The sequence below is a fragment of the Cucumis melo genome, chromosome 4 (assembly GCF_025177605.1).
Source record: "Cucumis melo cultivar AY chromosome 4, USDA_Cmelo_AY_1.0, whole genome shotgun sequence".
Lineage (NCBI taxonomy): Eukaryota > Viridiplantae > Streptophyta > Magnoliopsida > Cucurbitales > Cucurbitaceae > Cucumis > Cucumis melo.
The window spans coordinates 29,954,839-29,973,740 of NC_066860.1; the positions used below are offsets into that span (position 1 = coordinate 29,954,839).

General features: G+C 31.9%; 2 protein-coding genes across 2 annotated transcripts; one reads left to right on the top strand and one right to left on the bottom strand.

Annotated features, from left to right (window-relative positions):
- The first annotated feature begins 790 nt into the window (after window positions 1-790).
- On the top strand, window positions 791-8,959 carry LOC103486910 (probable methyltransferase PMT7). Its single transcript, XM_008445068.2, has 8 exons — window positions 791-1,203; window positions 2,009-2,423; window positions 2,664-2,953; window positions 3,435-3,815; window positions 4,921-5,167; window positions 5,475-5,613; window positions 7,643-7,836; window positions 8,538-8,959. The coding sequence occupies exons 1-7, from the start codon at window positions 1,032-1,034 to the stop codon at window positions 7,799-7,801; spliced, it is 1,803 nt and encodes a 600-aa protein (XP_008443290.1). The 5' UTR covers window positions 791-1,031; the 3' UTR covers window positions 7,802-7,836; window positions 8,538-8,959.
- A 5,046-nt stretch (window positions 8,960-14,005) lies between these two features.
- LOC103486909 (BTB/POZ domain and ankyrin repeat-containing protein NOOT2) lies at window positions 14,006-16,383 on the bottom strand. The gene is made up of 2 exons (XM_008445067.3): window positions 15,706-16,383; window positions 14,006-15,220 (listed from the first exon to the last, which is right to left on the bottom strand). Exons 1-2 carry the CDS (start codon window positions 16,177-16,179, stop codon window positions 14,234-14,236), a joined length of 1,461 nt encoding a protein of 486 aa, XP_008443289.1. The 5' UTR covers window positions 16,180-16,383; the 3' UTR covers window positions 14,006-14,233.
- Between the last annotated feature and the right edge of the window lie 2,519 nt (window positions 16,384-18,902).

Here is an 18,902-nt window from a genome sequence, read left to right on the forward strand (position 1 = left end):
AATTTATATAAAATTGAGAGTTCCATATTATGTTATTTTAAACTTTGCTTGTATCTTATTTGTTGTAGAAAAAAATTGATTTTCATATTAAATTGAAATATCGATTTCATATCATAATATTAAAAAAGAAATTCAATACGTCGATATTTCTATAGATTATCTATAGAACAAAACCATAAAAAAAAAAAGACATTCAACAATCACTCATAAAAAATGGCAACATAAATATTAAATCGGCACATTTTGTTAATATTTGTATCGAAATATTCATAAAATTAAAATATCATATTTTCATTGAAATCCTTTAAAAGGTTATGATTTCATTATTGAAAAAAAAAGTTTTTTTAAAAAATATGACCGTCAAAATATTTATACAGAACAATTTTGAAAACGAAAAAATTCATAAAGAAAATACTGGAATTATCTCGATAATACATAGGGTGATGTAGATTTTCTCATTTCTTCATTTTGTTGTTGGATTTCAGGTCTTAATGGCATTAAAAATGGCTCAAGATGAAATAATTCTGATCTCGATCCTTAATTATATTGAGATGATTCAGAATTTATATATAAAATTTATGAAAGAAATGATCGAAAACATTTCTTATTTTATTACACAGTCAGTAAATAATTTTGGGATTGGTTAACTTTATGTAAATTAAACCTTAAAAAAGCGAAGAAGAGGAAAGACAGAAAACAACAGTTAAAAAGAAAAAGAAAAAAAAAAATGAAAAAGCGTATCTCGACAAATTATTATTGTTATTTATAATATTTATTATTATTTTGTGAAAGTTAAAGAAGTTAAAGAAGAAGAGAAGATTTGTGAAAGCGAATGGTGAAATCTTCGAATCGAAACTGAAAATATTCTCTTCCTGAAATCTCCGCTCTAGCCTTCAAATTACTTTAACATTCATACCTATTCCTACTCCGATCTCTCTCTCAAATGGCAATGTCATTTGGGTCTTGACGAATTCCTTTAATTTCCAGCTCCTTTCCGAGATCCAAGCTCTGTGGAAGGAAGAAAGAACACAATGGCCAGTTCCTATGGCTTCGGTTATTTTTTTGCATTGCAGTCATGGCAGATGATAATGCTCGCCCTGTTACTTATGGTTGGATCTTTCTATTTTGGCACTCTTTTTGGCGACAATGTTCCTATTTACGTTTCTCACCTTCCTTCCAATTCCACTTCTTCATCATTACTTGGTACGGTCGTCTCTCTATTTTATTTATTCTAAAACTGAATCCAAATTTAGTAACTTTTTTGCTTTTAAGTTCTATCTCTATTCAATTAATGCTTGAGTTTATGCTTCGGATCTTGTATTCTTCCTTGTGCTTTGCTGGATACCTGCGTTCTGGATTGGGTTTGTCGATGGCTTGTTTTATTTTCTTGCTTGTTTGACTAGTGTAGAAATTAAGAGAAAATTAAGCATATCTGGTAGTTGCTTTGTTTCTGGCAGTGATGCTTTACTTTCTTAAGGAAGACCCGTTATCAGTTGGGAAAGGAAAGTGCAACTTGGAAGGGAGATGCTTAGTGAACTAATCACCGACTAGTGTTACCACTATCTTTTTCCTGCTTAGAGAAAGAGGAATCAAACTCAAACTTCTTCCAATTCAACCTTTTGAATTAGTCTAGTGGGTGAATGAAATTAAGCTCAGGCTTTAGAATTTTAATGATAAATACGTATGTTTTTCTTAAAGATACTATTTGACTTCTCTCTGAAACGTTATAGTTTCACATTAAAATTGGTCTTCTGACGATTTTTTCCTCTGATAGAATTTAGTTGATTTTATTTCAAGTCAAAGATGTGGCCTAAGAAATGTCAAACTTATAAAGCAATATCTGACTTGTTCTTTGTATATCCTTCATCTTTCACACACTTTTCCTTTTCAGATGATGTGTGTTCCTTCTAGGTTTGTGAAATTGTTCCATGTTTCTAGGGAACTTCAAAGGTCCGATGTTATCGGATCAATCAATACCTTGTCTCAAAGTTTATCACTTATACTGCAGGAAATTCCACAATTCCAAACCAAGTTTCAATCACTTACAGGAAGGTACCACTTTCGATTCCAGAAAATGGTGTGGATGTATGTCCTTTAAAATACACCGAGTATATTCCTTGCCACGATATTTCTTACATAAAAGAATTGATTCCAACATTGGATCTTTCAAGAAAAGAAGAGCTCGAGAGGCACTGCCCTCCACTTGATAACCGCTTGTTTTGTTTGGTACCTCCACCCGAAGACTACAAGATCCCAGTAAAGTGGCCAACCAGTCGGGATTATGTGTGGCGAAGTAATGTGAATCACACACGCCTTGCTGAAGTTAAAGGAGGACAAAATTGGGTCCATGAGAAGGACCAACTATGGTGGTTTCCTGGAGGTGGTACTCACTTCAAACATGGGGCTCCTGAGTACATCCAAAGGTAGCATTGTTGGCTCTTATTGAACCTTCCCTTTTCCTCTTTACTTTGTTTCCTTATTGGGATATGAATATACTCATACCCTTTAATCAGTCAGTTCGTATTCATCCTTCCGCTGTTCTAATTTGATTTTCAATTTGGGAAGTAATATTAAAAAGGATTCCTTGTATTTATGATCAATCTGGATTACTGATTAGATTTTCTTCCGACTGTTCTATTGATCAAATTTTTATTCTAACGCAGATTAGGAAACATGACTACAAATGATACAGGCACTCTGAGCTCTGCTGGAGTATATCAGGTTTTAGATGTTGGTTGTGGCGTTGCTAGTTTCTCAGCTTATCTTCTTTCATTGGGCATTCAAACGATGTCCTTTGCTCCCAAGGACGGGCATGAGAATCAGATTCAATTTGCGCTAGAGAGAGGTATTGGTGCAATGATTTCTGCCTTGGCAACAAAACAGCTGCCGTATCCCACAAGTTCCTTTGAGATGGTCCACTGCTCTAGGTGTCGTGTTGATTGGCATGAAAATGGTATTCCAGTACTTTTTATGCAGAATAGCCATTACTCATTATTTGTTATTTTCACTTGCTACTTTTAAGGTCTCATCTTGGAGTTCGTATGCATTTTTGAGCATTAATCTTTATTCATCTCTTCCACTAGAAATTTTGTAACTTGTTGAAAAAAAGAAAAGAAAAGAAAATATTTATGTTTTTCTAAATAACCGAAAAAGGACTAATAATCTTATGAAACCTCTAGAGCAGCATTAAGATAAATGAAGACCACAATGCCATTATCCATGTCCACGTTTATCATTACCAAGTGTAAGAAAGTTTACTTGTTTACTTTGTCCGTGCTGAATAAGTTCACATTCTTTTTCTGGTGATAATGTGACATGATACACTGAATTTTTGATGAAGGCTCTCATATGCCTTCACCTAAATCTTGTCAATTTTACCGTTTTGATTTATACTTGGAAGTCATTAAACTTTCACTTTGTCTTAATTATTGCAGATGGTATTTTACTCAAAGAAGTTGATCGGCTTCTGCGGCCGAATGGATATTTTGTCTATTCAGCACCCCCTGCCTATAGAAAAGATAAAGAATACCCAATGATATGGGAGAAACTGGTGAATCTGACTACAGCAATGTGCTGGAAGCTTATTGCCAGAAAGGTTCAGACTGCAATCTGGATCAAACAGGAAAATCCGGCATGCCTCATCATCAATGCAGAGAATAAGGCTGTGGAAATATGTGATGCTGTGGATGATTTTCAACCATCATGGAAAATACCTTTAAGAAACTGTATTCAAGTAGCCGATCAGTCATATGCTCAGAAGTTACCTCCGAGACCAGAGCGCCTTTCAGTATATTCGAGGAGTCTCAGGAAAATAGGTATACCTTTTCTTTCTAAAGAAATCCTCCTAGTTGTTTTTGGTTCTTCAATTCACCAAGCTCTCATAGCAGGAATTATATCTCGGTGGCTTATTTGTGCATTTCCTGAGTGTTTTTCTTTTGAATAATAACTTCTATAACTTACTGTAGTTGTCTTCACGCTAAAAACTGTTTGACATGGTAACTTATTTATTTATTCAATAAAGCTCTAAGGGATTTTCAGACTATTTATTATTGAACCGCAACTGTTAATTCAAAATTAGACTGAAAAGAATATTCAGAAAATGACGAATATTTAGTAACTCTCCTTATCATTAATTATTCTTTTCCTTTTTTTTTTCCCAATTGAACTTTTACTATTCATGATCTCAGGCTTTTACCTAACTTTTTAATTATTTATTTTTAGTTTGTTATTATTTGTTGAATCAAATAAGTGTTAAGATATATTTCATTACTATTTATAAACAATAAAATAAATTAAAATTTATTACTAATAAGTGTTCTAATATCAAAATTTTAGAAAAATAATTTTAAATAAAAAAACTGCTGAAAATATTTACAAATCTAACAAAACATGACAATAGATTGCGATAGACTACTATATGTGTCTATCATGACACATGTAGACAAAGATAGTAGTCTATTTCTATCGCAAATAGACTGTAATATCTTATTATATTTGTAAATATTTTGGTTAATTTTAGCCCAAAATTCTATTGGTATTTGTTATGATTAATATATTCTTAGTTTGTTGGTGTGTTGAAGGAACATTTCAGTAATTGTAATGTCTTATTCTTATTTCTAATTTAATAAGTGGCATGCATAGGCTGCTAAGTCTATTTATAGTTACTTCCAAGTAAACATAGGATTACCGCTTCTATTCCCATTGATTTTCCTTCCAATTATTTCTTATTCTCAGTCTTGAGTAAATCGATCTTTTTTATTAACGGTATTGGTTAAAACCATTGAGCTAGCAAATTGTACGAGGTGAACCTTTGTTAGTTTTCTTTCCTAAAGTGCCTTGATTATTCTTAGTTTCTACTTTCTCTTACCTAGAAAATCTGATTGCTGTGTCTTACGATGATATTGTTGTCTTCAATCACAGGTGTTAGTCAAGAGGAATTTGATTTGGATACCGTATATTGGAAAGATCAAGTTAACCAGTACTGGAAACTGATGAATGTCAGTGAAACGGGTATTCGAAATGTCATGGACATGAATGCTGGCTATGGTGGATTTGCAGTGGCATTGAACAACTTTCCAGTCTGGGTTATGAATGTAGTTCCTATAAAGATGAAAAACACGCTCTCTGCTATATATGACCGGGGCCTGGTTGGTGTCTTTCATGATTGGTAAGTTATTTGTTCTCCAACATCTTCCAAATATTAGAAGTATTATACTGTTTGGCATGCAACACTTTTATTGCTCTGGGAAAAAAAATCGAGGAATTTTTTTGGGAGCTTTCTCGGGAGAGGTATGAGCCATGGTCAGCTTTCCTGATTTCTTTGGTTAGCCTCTTAGGATTTACGAAAATATTATTAGTCTCTTATGTATAGATTTGTCCGTTTGTTTATTTGTTTTTGTTTTTATTACTCCCTGTTTGGTTTCTTTCGTTTTTCTTAATGAATGTTTAGTTTTCTAATATCACTTATAATGTAGGTGTGAACCATTTTCAACTTATCCGCGCACATACGATTTGTTGCATGCATACCATCTATTTTCTCAGTATAAAAGTGGTGGAGAAGGTTGCTTGCTGGAGGATATAATGTTGGAAATGGACCGCATTGTACGACCTCAGGTAATTAATTTGATTCCTTTGATTTTTCAAGCTTGTAATACCCACAAGAAGAGACAAAACTGGGGAAATTACTTTTGGCAGATATTGATGCTATGCTTGAGACCTCCGTTTTTCTGGTATAAACTTTGCGACCATTGCTTGCATTGATGCATTTTCTTTTGCCTGTGTGTTTACCATTGTAAAAGTTTTGATTAATCTGTTTACCTTTCTTGTTTGTCGTTTCTCAATATTTGGTTTTTGTTTTCCAAAACTTTAAAAGTAAGACAAAAATGCATTCTTTTTATAGAACTAGAAATATGTTTGAAAATTCATTTTTTTAAAACTTAAAATCAATAGGAAAGTTTATTTGTCATAATAATTTGGACTTATTATGGATTACATGAGCGAACTTGATAAGACAATGATTCTAACTTCAATTTTTATACCATGAAAATTAGAGAAGAAATCAAATCTCTAGCCATGTCTTTTATTTTAAAAAAAATTCTTAAAAACAAGAAACCAGAGTCATGTAATTATTGACCCTGTGGTCGGCCTTTAGGCTGTTCTTGTTCCTTTTTTGGAATCTACTCTTGATATTTCTTATGACATAAAAAAGAACAATCAACCTTGAAACAAGAGAGAAAAATTACCAAACACACATTTCTCAACAATTGGAAACAATAATAGGAAACAAAAAGGCATCACAACACGGCCCTTGAGCATTTGGTGAACTAAATAAGATTTGGTTTGAAGCATGGACACTTCAATTCGAGCTTATGCATATGTCTGCGTCAGATTGATTCTACTCCTTATTGGACTTGTGTCCAACAGTTCTTAAGCCTGATAAAGACAAGTTTGACACTCTTTGAGGAAAATTAAATGAATTAAAGGAGTCTAAAAATTATTGGACCCGAATTGAACACCTAAGTATAATAAATACACAAATTATAGAATTATGACCCTACAAAACAAACGAAGAACCTAAAGTATCTATTTATATATATATATATATATATATATATATATATATAGAAAACACAAACATGGACAAATATTAGGATAAAATTAATAAGGGGTCGTTTGGGGTAAGAAGTTGGTTATTATAGTTTAGTTATAATAGTTTGTGTTTGGGATGTAGATTAGTCCGGTTTGTGTTATAATAGTCTTAGAATAGTTCTTGACTTAAATGCCCCCAAGGTCTAATTAAAAATTTCAAGTTTAGTCCTTAGAATTTTTATTTTTGTTTGATAAATCTCTCAATTTGAAAGAGTGTGTAATAGCTTACTAGGTTTATACGCTTTTAATTTTGTGTCTAACAAGTTTTTGAACTTTAAAATCATTTTATATGTCCCTCATATTTCTATTTTGTTTAATAGTTCACTAAATGTTCAATAAATCATTTGGAGTAAGGAGTGAAGTTGTTTAGTTTGGATGCTTGTTAAAACTGGAGAGCTGTTTAGTTGTGGGGTCCACAAGATCCTTTGACCAAACAAGGAGCTTCTTAACATTTAAAGATCTTTTAAATACATCCAAGTTCATGGACTAAAACTTTTTGTCTTACTAAATAATCTTTTATTAGCACATATAAATCCATGTTGACCTTTAAATTTCAACGAAAATATTAGTTCGTTCTTTGCATTTGAAAAATTTGATATTATTCATTGCTACCCTTACTTCTTTTACATTATCTCTGGCATGAAAATATCTTAAGTTAAAGAAGTGTCAACACAGGAATTATTAACAAATATTTAAAAAATGTATATCTAAGAAAATGCACATTCGAATAAACATGTCCTGAACAATGTTTAGTATGTCTTAGATTTTTAGAAAATAGCATGTCACCATAATGCTGTATGATGTATCCATTTCTCTGTTCTTGTAAGATTTCATGGGCATGGCATTTCTGTTGTCAAAGTTCTTTGTGACGGAGATCTCTTCCTATAATGCTAAAATTTAGAAAGGGAGAAGCAAGCGTAGTCTGCCTATTGACATATCTTCTACTGTTTCTGATTTATGCTTCAAATTATCTTTGAATCATTTTCATGTACAGGGATACATAATCATCAGAGACGAACCTTCGATAACATCAAGAATACAAGAAATTGCTTCCAAATATCTATGGGATGTTGAAATGCAGACACTGCAAACGAAAGATAATAACCCAGAATCGGTGCTGATCTGTAGAAAGAAGTTTTGGGCAATTACCTAAATTCTTGGTTGTTGTACAGATGTTCTCTTCAACAGGTTATCCCTCAAACTTGTGTTCAGATGAAACCACAGGATTTAAAAAATCTCACCATTTATAACTTACTCGCTTAGAAACACTTACTGAAGAAATCCCCACAACTTCCCCTCCCATTTTTTCAATTTGCCCAAGTATAAATGTTCTTTCCCAGCCAACTCAACTGATGTTTCTTTCCTGATAAGAAATACAAGGTCTCTTTTCATTGTAATTAGTGTGATAGAGACGGCATCAGGGACCGAGTATTGAAGGTATATTTTGGTGAGAGTTTGGTGAGAGTAATTAGCTAGAGAGTTTGTTAAACTTGTTGGTTTTAAATAGGGGAAGGGGATCAATGAGGAGGATAGGCAATATTTTGGTGAGTAAATTAGGGGCTTGGAGTAATCTCAAGATTGGAAGAGGGTCCAAGTACCTCAAAAACTTTAGTTTATTTTATAGTTTGGTTACCGTTTATATTAGTAATCTTAGGTTCTATCATAGCATCACCATTGAACAAAAATTTGAAAACTTTATATTTGATTCACGACATGTGGGGTTCAAATACTTGTCAACGTAAATATCTAATGTTCGATAACAAAAATGTGAACTAATATTTTTAAGAACCAGAAAAGAATATAGAGATTCCCTCTACATGCATTGTAGTGTTTAGTTTTGCATTTTGATATACCTATTATTAACAACATGATTGGTATCTGAATTGTAGGACTTGAGGATCAATATGCTACGTTTCATAAAGAAGACTGTCCAAGAGAAGGCTGAATGAATGGGAGTTTTGGCTAATTTTTGAGCTTCCCTCCAAGTAAACGAGGCTACACCTCTCAAATGGATTGTCCAGAGAAAGTTTAAGTGACATAACTGCATGCCCTTTCCATGTTACTATATTTAGAACTATGTCAAAATTAGAATATTTACTCAAGTGTTTGATGTGTAGTTGAGTAAAGTAGAGATTTATAAACCCATTTTTAAGATCCACTTTATTTTTACTTATTTATTTATTCATTCTCGAGAATATATTTGTATTTAATTTGTTACTCGAGAGATTTGTACCATATGATTGGGAAAAAACGAATGTGTAACTCACATATACGACGTGTTAGCCAGCAAAAGATTTATAATTTGAATTTATCATCTTTTTATTGTACAAGAGGAAAAAGGACGAGGATGGATTGGTCCCACATACCCTAGGACACTTCTTAGCTCTAATTTAATTAGGAAAATTGCATCATATAATAAAAAAATTTAGAAAAAAACAACTCATACCTTATCATTTTTTACATATTCTAAATATGACAAATATGAAGTAATTAAATACATTATGCGGGTTTTTAAATTTGCTACTTTTGTAATTTAGAAAATGTAATGACAAACTCTATTATCATAAATCCTTTTCAAATATCACTTTTAAGAATATATATAAATTCATATCAATTTCTTATTCTAAATTAAGTTTGTTAGACACAGCATAGAACTAGTGATTATATCAAAACCTCTAGATAGTATCAATTTATGATTACCCTCAATGTAAGTTCGTCTAAAGAACCAAGATGCATAAAACGTTTACTTTTTCTTAAAGAACTCATGTGAGTACGAGGTGATCTATGATAAGAAGGTAATGTATTTTGGAGATAATTATATTGATTAATGTTGTGATTTAGCTATAATTTGATTTGAATTTAGTTTGGTGCCCCACCAAATTTATTAAAAAGTGTTATTGCCAACATTAGCATATGCTTGTCTATCAACTTGGCTAATTTTGTGTTGTTTCAAAATCTTTATATATTCCATAACACTCTAAAAAGTCAATGTCCCAACTTCCGTTTTAGACCAAAGTTTTAGTGCTTTGTGAAAGCAATGACAAAGAATAATAATTAATCTCCCAAATTCATACACCTAACTAAAGCTAGAATTATGCAAAAAGAAGTTAAAAGCTTTTTATTCTGTTCCTTCTTTAAAACATTAAAAGAAAGAAAAAAAATCTAACTATTATTTGATTAGATTTCCAGCATTATATATTCAGTGAATTCTATTAGTCAAATATTTTATAAACTAATCAAACGCAAAAAGATGAGCAAACTCAACTTCGATGTAAGTGTGTTAGTGATCAATAAGGTTTAGTTATAGTTTAAATCCCTCTAATCAACTATGCATAAGTGTAATAAATTAATGACAGAAAAGTTTCAATATCCTTCTACTTCAAATTAAGTAAATCTGAATGTATATATACTCGTTAATTTTAATTAAATGAATAATGAGACATCATAACGTCAACATAACACCCTTCTAGAAAGTAGATAAATAAATAAATAATCAACACCAACCCAAATAGAGATCATGGGATGCTTGTATCTAATAATCCTACAGCAAAAATATACACTACAACTATAATGTATGCATATATGTGATCGAGTCACTAAACACGTAGCCATTCTTGAGTACAATACATGTGATGCAACGTAAATGAGCGTCGTCTAAAATATCGATGTCTCAATTCAATAGTTATTGTGTGGACTGTTAGATTGTATGGAATATCGATATTTCATTGATGATTCATTGATAATAATCACGGATTACAATCCTATATATAACCATATTAAAATACACCGAAGGAAAGAATATATAAAAATAATATAATATTTCCTAAGAATAATATTTTTCACAAATATTCTAATTATGTCAATACCCTCCCTCAAACTTAAGGTTTTCACAAACTTAAGTTTGCTAAGAAAACTTATTAATCAAATCATTAGATTTAGGATAGAATCAGGAACTCACGAATAACAAAAACACAAGAAATTTCTAGGCTGGAGACAGATCCCACGAAGAACAAAACGAAGAACTTCTCAGATAGAGACATAGATGTTCATATAGAGATCTATAACCGAACCTACGAAGAACACTAGGACACAACAAACTTCTAGGCTGGAGATAGAACCTACGAAGAACGAAACAGGAACTTCTGGGCAGAGAGATCCTTATAGAGAGATCTATAACGGAACCCAATAACTACTAATTTGAAAACAGAGCAAAGACTTTTTTTAAAGTAATTTTACGAACTGAATCACGGGACTGAACAAAAAACGGAGGATAGAGAGCTTCGTCTTGAAGTGAATGGAGACCGACAAAGAGGAGAACAGGAGTGGATTTCACGAAAACCGGAGAGCTGCTGAGAGCAGAACAGGAGACTAACAGAGCCAACTGGACGGAGGGACGTGCAACGACCGCAGATCTAGAAGCGCAAACCTGGACAATTCTGAACTAAAGGCTTAGGGCTTCGACGGCAGAGAAGAGGGTTCGGTGGTGGGTGGTTCTGTAATGACGACGTGGCTTGGGAGGAAGATAGATCAGAGCGACAGAGAAACAGAGGACGTCGTTGGAAAGTTTTGAGGTAGGAAGAGCGACGGTGGTGACGGTGGATCTTGCAGATATAAGAGACGAAGATGGTTGAAGATTGGGTTGTTTTTTTTTATTAAGTGGAAACAAAGAGATTTACGCTTGGGTCTGACTCCATCTATGGCTAGTCATGGACGGAGGCAGAGATCGACGGAAGTAGAGATCGAACAATGAAAAAGAAACCTAAAGCTCTAATACCATGTTAGATTGTATGGATCGGAATATCGATATTTCATTGATGATTCATTGATAATAATCACATATTACAGCCCTATATATAACCATATTAAAACACACTAAAGGAAAGAATATATAAGAATAATATAATATTTTCAAAGAATAATATTTTCCAAAAATACTCTAATTATGTCAATAGACCAAAAACCGTCGAGGTTTACAAAAGTTGTTATTGATGTCTCTTTCCACTAAGCTATACTTAGAGTGACTAATTTTGTTTTTTGGTACGACAAATGTGAGCTTTCTTCAAAGAAGAAAGTGTCTATAGGTATGTAAGGTTTTGAGCGATTAACACACAAGCTTTTGAGAAATAGTAAAAGCATACTATAATCACCAAATAGCTTAGAGTAGTAACAACCCTATGCATAATTGCCTAGAATGGTCCTTAGCAACGTCTATTTACGTATCTATTATAACAAAAACATACAAACTAAAGTTGACCTCAACATAACTCGACCAAAGCATCAATAACTTCTCTAAGTGTCGAGACATCTTGAAGTCATAATTAATTTCATCCTAGCCATTTCGAAAAATACAATAACCAAAACACTCTATACATGTATAGACAACCATACATACAAATCAAAGTTGACTTAATATAGGAACTATTTTCCTTTAGAGATGAAATCCTCACTCCACAGGTTTGAACTACAATGCCTAAAACATTAAAAGAGCAAAGTAAAACTATCTTCATTTTTCCCCCCTAGTTAAATGCTCTTACCAAAGCAATTAATTATTAAATCTCCCAAAAGTACTTTTGGTAATGGACTAAAGAGGGTAGAAAAACTTACATGGGTTGGCAGCAAATTATATGGTGTAAGTTTTGGGGTCAATAAATTCTTAAACAACACACACAATACATTAATTAAAACAAACAACCAAACAAAACCTTAACATAACATGTAATAATAAAAAGAGAAACAAAGAGGTAGGTTAGGGTTTTGAAATTCAAACCAATCCCAAATAAGGAAAGAGAAAGAAAAAAAAAGAAAAGAAAAGAAGATGAAAGGGGATAGAATAGAGTTATTTAGAGGAAGAAGAGAATCCATCTTTAGATATATTTAATAACTTCAATCAATGTTTTGGGCCACATTCAATGTTGCACTCATGCATGACAGCCACAACTTCTCTTCTCTCTTCACCACAAAATTAATTTTTATAATATTGAATATATATATATAGAGAGAGAGAGAGATGTATAATATTCATTATTAGTAAGGTCATACCCAAATTGAGTTTTTCCATAACCCAACATATAGATGATGTTTAATTAATCAATATCAACCAAAATCAAATAGATCCATCTCTCTCAAAAAGTTTGAAAAGCAAAAACCTTTTTCGTCAATATCCCCTATCTTATCTAGACATATGTGCCAAATTTTTGACAAGAAGTGACATTTTCAATTTTTAAATATATGTAATTTTTTTAGAAAAAAATATTTGATCAAATAATGCAAAATTAAACCTAATTGAATTGAAATATGAACTTCCTAATTTCTTTTATGTCTAGTTGGAATCAATTATATACTACTCAGTCAATAATTAATTGATATTACATATACTTGTCCATCAATGATCTAAATATACTAAATAAACTAAAATCAACTAAAAGTAGATTAAAACGTAATATTTCTTAAATTGGAAAAATAAAACAACCCATTATAAATTTGATATATCAAACCATCTTGGAATAAACATGCAGTAGTAAAGAGTTTATATTAGGAGAAATTATCCTTTCCCATTCCCATTTTAGTTCGAGAGTTTAAGATTAAAAAGAATATATAAGAGGAATATCTTCGTCCATCTTAGCTTGTATGAATCTCTAACCCTTTAATATGAATCTCTAATCCTTTAATCAAACAAATTAAAGTATTTTAATCATGAATAAAAAAAAATTATTCCACGACAAACTCTCTAAATCATATGTATAAAGATAAGTATTATTTATTTATTTATTTTTGAAATATTAATGAGATATAGAATATAATTATATAAGAGAGATCCCATTGCATATAAAACCAAAAGTTATTGCATTCACTAATTTGCATTATGGAGGGCAGGTGGGGGACACAATAATATTAAGAAGTGGGAAAATGAAATAACAAAGGGCCCAAAATGATATAAACTAATTAGAATATAGTTTTAATTTATTATTATTATTATTAGAACCCACAAAAGTTTTTCATTATGATAAGTTTGAAATAATATTATATTATTGTATTATTGTATCATTGTGTGTATATAGAATTTAGGGTAGAAAAGACATATTAATTAATAGGAATTAGAAGTATATGAAATTAAAAAAAAAAAAAAAAAAGACCAAAAGGGTTTGAAAAGATTGACCTGAGAGACTGTGTTCCAATCAGAAGAAGCAGAAAGAAATTTTTTAAAGGGAAATTTAATGTCAGATTCTTTCTCTTGTCTCATCTCATTTGATTTCTCACAATTTTTGAGTACTTCTCTTACTTCATACCTTCATCACTTCAACTCAAAATCCCTATAAAAAAAAAAAAAAAAAACAAGGCATAGAGAAAAAGAGAGATAAAAAACTGAATTAATTGAAGATAAATTTAAAAAAAAAATAAGCAAAGAGCTGACATATTGTAAACATATAATTGATCCAATGATAATTTGATTCCCAAGAAAGACTAGCTGATGATCTTGGTTACCTTTTTCAATCAACATTTTTAAACCCCTTTTGAATTCTAATTTAGATGTTGATGTTTTGTGGAATTTTTATATAATAAGAGATTTTGATGTTATGCTTAATTTTCATCGAAAGTCATGGGAATGGTGGTACATTGTTGGGATACATCCTCCTCCTTGTGATCCATGTCTGTTGTCATCTTCTCCGTCCACTCTAGAACCTCCCATTCGTCCCGATGCCCCGAGATTTAGGTAAACTAATCTCGAATCGAGATTGAGATTACCGATATTGTTGTTGTTGCTGCTACTACTGCTATGATCCTCGCTCATCGGCGGGTAAATTGGAGATGATGAAACGTTGGCGTTGGCGTTGGCGTTGGCATTTTCTTCTTCGCGAGAGAGAACCAATGCAGCGGATTGGACAAGCTCGAGGCAGAGCCTGAGCTTGTTTGGTTCGATGTGCGTTAATCCCGGGACCGCACCTTTGAAGAGAAAATCTGAAGTTAGGGTTCTTAAGATATCTAATGGTGTGACACCATCGACGGTTCGGACATTCGGGTCAGCATGGTGGTCGAGTAGGACAGCAACCATGTCGGGCGACACCATTTCCGCCGCCATGTGAAGTGGGGTTTTCCCCGCCGGGCCAGCAGGGTAGTTGACATCAGCGGCACCGAGCTCAAGCAAGGCCTTAACAACTTCTCGGCTACAATTCTCAACAGCATAATGTAAGGCTAAAGCTTCATCAAGATTCAAACCTTCACCCATTACCATGAGTTTAACAAGCTCAACGTCGGAGGAGTCTAAAGCTCTTCTCATACGACGAATCTTTTGGTCTTCGAGGTCGGCAGCAACCGAAAGATCGTGATGGTGGTGGTGGTGGTGATGAGGCATTAGAGAACGACGCGCTAAAGAAGACTTTAGGCGAAGTTCTTCTATTTTCGCTACGATATCGATCGGAAGGTGTTTGGCAAGTACCTCGGGTGGGAGACCGGATTTAGCTACAAGATGAGAACAAGTGGACCAAAGTTGATGCATGTCTTGTTTTCTTGAAGCTAATAAAACCTTCATTACATCTTCAATGGAAGCTTTCTCCACCATACTTGCCAATTGCTTCTGCATAAATAAACAAAAAAGTAAATCAAATAATAGAGAAAAAAATTCCAAACACCAAAATAAAAACACATGATATAATTAAAAGAATAATATTTCCCCCTTCCCTATTATAAAAAAAAAACCATAATTCATTAAAAACAAACTATATCGAGTACCTTCTAATCAAAAATTTTCATTTCCAACAAAAACCCAAATGAGGAAAGTGAATTTTCAAAAAACACGAGTATAAATGAATCCATAATATATAGATCCTCCGAAAAAAAAACCCAATTTAGAAAGTGTTTTCTTAAACAAAGAAATTATACATATTACTTGAAAGAGAACTCGAAAGAACTCCAAAAATTCATCAACATAGTTTTTCAAATAAAAAATCCAAAAAATTCCACAAGTTCATCAACATAAAAAAATTCAAATACCCACATGAGATAATAAGAAATCCAACCCAAAAAGAGAGAGAGAGAGAGAGAGAGAGAGAGAGAGCTGACCTGAGTAAGTAATGCGAGCTGTTCAACGCCAAAGGATCTAGCGGCGGAGAGAGTATGAAGGGCAAGATCAACGGCGGAGGTACAATGTGTATGCCAACAAGCTCTATCACCACAATTAGGCCTTGGTTCTTGTTTTTGTGGCACAATAGAAACTTGTCCACTATATAAAAATTGCAACAACAACAAAAACACTTCATACCCCACTGAATTTACTGGAATCACTTGTGTACTACTACTCCCTGTCGACGGAGACGGCGATCCAACCGGGCTCAACCCGGATGACGCACCCGCCTCCGTCGACGTCCCACAAAAGAATTTTCTAAAAAACAAACTCCTAGCCGCCAAGATGCATCGGTGCGCGTGGACAAGACGCCCCTCGACGCTGAACGTCACGTCGCTAAAGGCTTGACCGTTGATTAGAAGATTAAGATAGTCTAAAGAAAGGGATCTTAGAGAGTCTTCGAGATGGCTCATCGCGACAGCGGCGCGGGCGCTATACTGTAAATTCGTTAATTTCTCTTCTTGTTAAGATCAAGAAGAAAAAGGGTTTTGAATTTCATTTGGTTTTTCCTTTTTATTTTTTTGGGAGAGGGGGAAGGTTGGAATCTTTGAGAGAAGTTGTTTGTGTGGTTGTGTTTTGTTTTTGGAGAGAAAATGAGAGAATTGGAAAATGGATGGCTCTTTTGGGCGGCTGTACATCCCTATTATAATGCGGATTTAATTAATAAACAAACAAATTGTTTTTTGTTTCTTTTTTTTTTCCCCTTCATGTCTTGTACCAAATTAATCCTCTTTTTTATATTACTTTCTACTTGTGATATAACTATCTAAGTCTATATCGATAAATCATCGTTACAAAGTAAAGTTATATTGGCAATTTGTATATCAGCATCTCTTCTTCATTAGCACTAAACCCTATTACAGTTCTCTAAAATCTCAAAATCAGTGTTTGGCTAAATGAGGCTGGAGCATCTCTAAACATGCTTTCTTCTTAGCTTTTTCTTTTTCGTTATCTCATTCCTCCCTCCCACAATTTGTAATTTCGTCGTCCATTCTGTGGCTAGCTATAGTACTTTCGCTTTTAACTCCTTTTTTCTTATGGCTTAATACTTTTCCCTCTTTGGCTTTTTTCTTTAGTTTAGATGGGTATATGTAACTTTGTATTTCATGAGTCCCTAGCTAGCTTCTTCATTAATAAATCCCCATAATAGCAATGTAAATTAAAAGCTATTTCGTGATTTTTTTGTTTTTTGTTTTGATATTCACTTATTAATCAAATAAAATTTTACTCTAACATTTTCAAATGGGTGGTGATGTAAACCTATGATCTCAAATTATATATATATTATATATTCAGGGTATTATTGAAATGATTAGTGTGTTGACTTGCTTTGATGGAGATGTCTTAACCTCAATATGGCTTATACTACAAACTTTTTTTTAAAGAAGAAAGATTTTTACTGCTAAATAATGGCAACAAATATAACTAATGGCTGGGAGTAAAATCAGTAAGATATGATAATTTCAATCATGTTTTTTTAGAAAGAATATTACTTTTTAAATTAGTTGAAAATGTTGTAGCTTAAAAAAAATTCATTCTAATGTAGGAAACAAATTAGTATAATTTGATAACTTCCCACCTTAGGCTTAATAATTGGTATAGTGTTAGCTAATGAAATACTAAATTATTGTGTTTGAGATAGAGTAACTAAAATAGAATAACTGTTTTCCTCAAAAAATAAAAAAATAAAAAAGTAGAAGAAGAAGAAGAAGAAGAAGAAGAAGAAGAAGAAAAACCTACTATTAAAATTTACAATTTTTTACCATTTATAGTTTTATACTATGAAAAAAAATCAATTTATAAAAAATAATGAGATGAATTTTAGCTATGCGAAAATGTGGCAAATTTATTAAATCATCGTCTTAAAGGATAAAATTGAAAATGACAAAATTTATTACAAAGTGATTTCTAATTCTACTGTATAGCTAGAATTTAAAAGTCGGATAAAATTGAATATAACAAAATTTATTACAAATTAATTTCTAATTCTACTGCATAGCTAGAATCTAAGTCGGTAGGAATTAGGAAAAGTAGTTATTAAAATAATGTGAAATGAAAATATCTTTCAAAAATAATCTTAATGAATTTATTGTCACATTATGCCTTACATAAAAATGTTATGATTCTAAAGTTTAGGAATTATATTTATGGAAGCTCCAAAATCTTAATATAAAGTTTTGATTAAATATAAGCATTTTTCATCAAATTGTCCTTTTTTTTATATATTTATTTTGGAGAAGAATATTAATTTATTTTGGAGATTTTGAAGAAAAATAAATAGTCTAAATTGCTTTATATGTTTTTTAAAAGCTAATAATTCAAAAGATTTTAAATGATGAAAGTATTAATAGAAGATTTTAATTGATGCAATTTAAAAATAATTAGGGTATATATGTTGGTTGGTATATTAATTACTAATTGTTTCTCTTTTAATTTACAAAAATAGAATCGTTATATATAAGTTTTCAAATTGAGTGAAGCCAAATTTGAAAAAAGAACATTACTTTATCTTATTTGATTCAAATATAATGGGTGAAACTTTTTTCTTTTACTAAAAAGAAAAAAAGAAAAAATAAAGTGGGAAATAATAATAATAATAATACCAACAACAACAACAACAACAATAAAGGGACATGGAGAAGAGTGTTATTGGATGGGTCCTAAGGATTTTAATTTCATTTTTAAAGACCAAGATGTGCACGTGGGAACTTCTTTGGCACGTGCAAATGTTTTTTTTTTTCTTAATAGATTTAAGATATTTTTAGAAGGTTTGTATTTACTCTTTTTCTTCAACAAAATATTCTAAGATTTATAATGTGATATACACGAAAATGTTAGTCTCAAATATACAAAAGTATATAAAAGTTAGCCTAACTTCATTAAGATAGTGTATTAGTAGATGTCAACGTTTCTTGATTTTCCTACTTGATTAATTTTATAAGCGTATTAATGTCTATTGTTATCTCACTAATAGACAATAATAGTTTGTTTTACATTCGTAAATAAGTTGTTTATTAATGTTTCTATATTTAAAACTATTTTAATATTTTCTCAAACCAATTAAATATTTATTGTGATAAAAATATTATATATTCACATTAAGAGTGCTTAGTTTGTTTTTCGATTATACTGATGA